General features: G+C 47.1%; 1 protein-coding gene across 1 annotated transcript in view; it reads left to right on the top strand.

Annotated features, from left to right (window-relative positions):
- Positions 1–1,453: 1,453 nt before the first annotated feature.
- Positions 1,454–3,768, top strand: part of LOC138118929 (uncharacterized) — an 83,617-nt gene continuing 81,302 nt past the window's right edge. Inside the window, exon 1 of the mRNA XM_069030308.1 lies at positions 1,454–3,027. Coding sequence (XP_068886409.1) covers positions 2,838–3,027 — 190 coding nt within the window. The 5' untranslated portion in view covers positions 1,454–2,837. The remainder of the gene's footprint in view (positions 3,028–3,768) is intronic.

Here is a 3,768-nt window from a genome sequence, read left to right as displayed (position 1 = left end):
GTGCTTGTAATTGGAAAATCATAGCATTTGGAATGTTTCCAAATACATGGATGGCTGAAATGTTAAGTGAAGAAAAGTAATTACAGGGAGAAATTTTTCAGTCTCACCTGGGCCAAGTCTGATAAATGGGATTGTCTGCCTGGCAGACCATCTGTCAAACACAGAGCCACACTGAAAATGTGTTGTTTTCCTGCAACTTGGGTACTATAAATATTTTTTCAGTTAAAACTGTTGGGTAAAACTTTCACTTGCAATGCAACTAAACAAACCCATATAAATATAGCTCCATGTTCACATACCAGGAACCACTAGAGAAAATAGCTATCAAATATCACTGTATTCAGTGGGAAAGGATCCCTATTAATCATGAGAGAATACCCTACTTTCTGTTAATGTCTAAATTTTTGTTTGGTTGGTTTTTTTGAGGTGCAGAAAGAACAGGAAGGCAAAGTTAGTACCTCAAACAAGTTTGTTCTAATGCACTGATATTTTTATTAAGCACCTTAGGGTTATTTTGGTAGTGAGTGTTGTATGAATAGTTTTTCCGTGCTAGTAGATACAGAAGGAACAATGCTGACTTTATGGGCTCAAGCTATTTTCACCTAAGGAAGGAGCATAGGCCATCTGAAATCCTCCAGCCTCACATTACAAGTTCAGGTAAAACCTTCCCTACCTCCACCTTCATGAGCTTTCCAGGATGACTTTACCTTCCGACACATTTTGACAGTGTTATTTTCATTAGGCTTCTGTTTTTAATAGACAAAACTTGCACAATTTCAAATTCTGGTGAGGCTTGAGCCAGAAGGAAATAAAACTTGTTTTGTCATGCAAAGAGGATCCAAAATAGAAGTTGTTAAAACAGGTAAAAGGCAGCTGATAGCCTTACAAGGGGGAGTTGTTGAGCAAGTTCAGAGTGGTTTTGAGAAGCTGCTATTTACTGCAGTGTTTGTGAAAGCACTTCTGTCAGTCTAACCACAAGGGGTTATTTGAAGAAATGATTTGTTTATTCAAACCTAGTTAATTATTATTCATAACTAAGCAGCAGGAGGTCAGTAATGGAGTATACAATAATGTTATCCTAGGAGTAAAAGCTAAATATAAGTCCTGTGACAAAGATGTGTTTTTGTAGTTCAGGTGATTGTGTTTTATAGCAAATTAACTTTTGTGTTCCATTTGCTTCATAAGATCCTGCAATGTGATACAAATTTATTATCTTTAGGATGACTTCTAATGTATTTTTGTGAGATGAATACCCTCAGGTATGATATGCTGGATGGGAATCGGTACAGAAATAAATTTGCTGTGAGCATCTTAGTACTTTTTCAAACCAAGACACAAAAGGTGCATGTGAAACCTACTGACTTCAAAGGATGTGCTCCTTATTACCACTTAAAATCGAATATTTTTATCTTTAAGAACTTGAAAATTTAATGTCTGAAGAGAAGGTGGTCTGGTCTGGAGGTGCTGAAAGCAGTTATGCCCAAGGTGAGAATAAGCCAAGAGAGAATAGGCAGCTTTTTGAAAGTCCTTTTGTGGTTGGCTGTTTTGCTTCATGCTACAGCTTCTTCTTTGTAACAAAAAAATACCCCCAAAAAGCAGCTTCAGTGAGTTCCAGGGGGCCATTGCATTAACAGGGTGTGTGACACTGCTCTAGGACTTAAAGCCATGGTGCACCTGAATGTGACAGCAAGGGGCTCACAAAAGCATTAGGGGGGGAAAAAAGACAATCCCAAAGCAATTTCCATTTCTTACTCCCCACACCCTTTGAAGAACCTTCTCCTGGTGCTAACTCTGAGTGCTCTGTGTCTTGGTAACTGTAAAAAAGTTACCTCAGGCCCATGCCTCGTACAAAGCTTTTATTGTTCACAAAGTAGTACTGAGATATTTTTTAACTCTAGGATAACAGAATCATAGAATCACTAAGGTTGGAAAATACCTCTGAGACATCATTGAATCCAACCCTCAACCTGCCAGGTTCACCTTTCAACCATGTCCCTAAGCACCTCACATACGTGTTTTCCGAATGCTTCCAGGGATGGTGATCCCACTGCTTCCCCGGACAGCCTGTTCCAATGCCTGACCACTCTTTCGGGCAGTTGAGAGGGAAGGTCCCTCTGAGAGTCCTTTTCTCCAGGCTGAGGCCCCCCAGCTCCCTCAGCTGTTGCTCATCAGGCTTGATGAGGAGCTCCATTGCACGTCTGTGCTCATGCTGCTGCAGGTTAATGTCCTTCTCGTCGCGAGGCGCCCAAGACTAGACACCGGACTGGAGGTGCGACCCCACCACCCCGTTTCACCGCAGCCATCGCTGACCCTTTCTCTCTACCCGCCCTCGGCCCGGCCGTGCCGCAGGTTCCCCGGCTGCCCCTTGGCGCCCGGAGGCCGAGTTTGGGGCTGGTCCGCCGGGGAGCGGCCGCCGCCACAGCCCTGAGGCGGACAGGTGGCCCTTCCATAGCTTAATTTCAGCTGGGAAGACGGCGTGGAAAGCGTCGGTGTCTCGCAGCGCTCTCACGGCGTTTTCCCCAGAGATGCGGCGCGTTCGGGCCGCTGTGCCCGGAATGCTGTGAGGAGCCTCTGACCGCGGGCTCCGGGCGGTGCCCGCTGCTCTGAGGGGCGCTCCGGGAGGTGCCCGGTGCTGTGAGGGGCCCCCGGCCGCGGGCTGTGGGAGATGCTCGGTGCTGTGAGGGGCCCCCGGCCGCGGGCTGTGGGAGATGCTCGGTGCTGTGAGGGGCCCCCGGCCGCGGGCTGTGGGAGATGCTCGGTGCTGTGAGGGGCCCCCGGCCGCGGGCTGTGGGAGATGCTCGGTGCTGTGAGGGGCCCCCGGCCGCGGGCTGTGGGAGATGCTCGGTGCTGTGAGGGGCCCCCGGCCGCGGGCTGTGGGAGATGCTCGGTGCTGTGAGGGGCCCCCGGCCGCGGGCTGTGGGAGATGCTCGGTGCTGCCCCGGGCTCGATTCGGGCCCGTGGCCGGGCGGAGCTCCGGACGCGGGATGGCTGCGAGCACAGGGAGGAGGAAGGGCGGCGAACACACAGGTGGGTGTGGAACCTTGGCCAAGGGCACTTCCCGCCTGCCTTCGGCTGTTAGGGCGAGACGTCAGTGTCGCGATAATATTAACTTAATTATTTGTGGGGCCTGTAAAAAGCAGACTTTGTAAAAGCTCATGCTTTCTTGGCAATACTGGAGACCAGTTCTCAGGTATCCACGGACAGGCTTACCCTGTTGTGTGACAGATGGTCATTTTTATTAAATTCATTTTCCAAACTTGAGTACAGTATCCATTAAAATGGATGAATACTTTTCTGAGACTTACAGACAGTGTGGGTCTCTTGTGCGTCATTAAACCAGTGTGTTTGCAGCACATGTGCCGGATTTTCTTTAGTATTTTAAGATTATCTAGGACAGCAGTGTGCTAGAAATTTCTCTTCAGGAGGTTCTTTTTCTCCCTCTTTTGGAAGTGGTGTTTTGATTTTTTAGAGAAAGATCATCTGATGTGAGGTAGGAAAAAATGCTTACAAGATGTTGAGTCTTGGGCTCCATCCTGCACTTGCCAACCACTACATAAGGGAAGTCACATGAGTCAAGTGTAGAGGACACTTTATGTCGTATTTTATCTTAAAGGTTTGGCTTCAGTGTGCATTTAAGACCTAAGTGCTATTCAGATATTTAATTCCGTATTTAGAAGTTTCAATAAAAACTGCCCCAAATCTGTGCTATACTGAAAACAGCTGTTTGAAATATTTTTAGTAAAAAACACCCTAGAGTTTTGTTCATCA

This window comes from Aphelocoma coerulescens, chromosome 14, assembly GCF_041296385.1.
Source record: "Aphelocoma coerulescens isolate FSJ_1873_10779 chromosome 14, UR_Acoe_1.0, whole genome shotgun sequence".
NCBI lineage: Eukaryota > Metazoa > Chordata > Aves > Passeriformes > Corvidae > Aphelocoma > Aphelocoma coerulescens.
The sequence above is the reverse complement of the archived record's forward strand: the minus strand, read 5'-3'. Positions and strand labels throughout refer to the sequence as shown.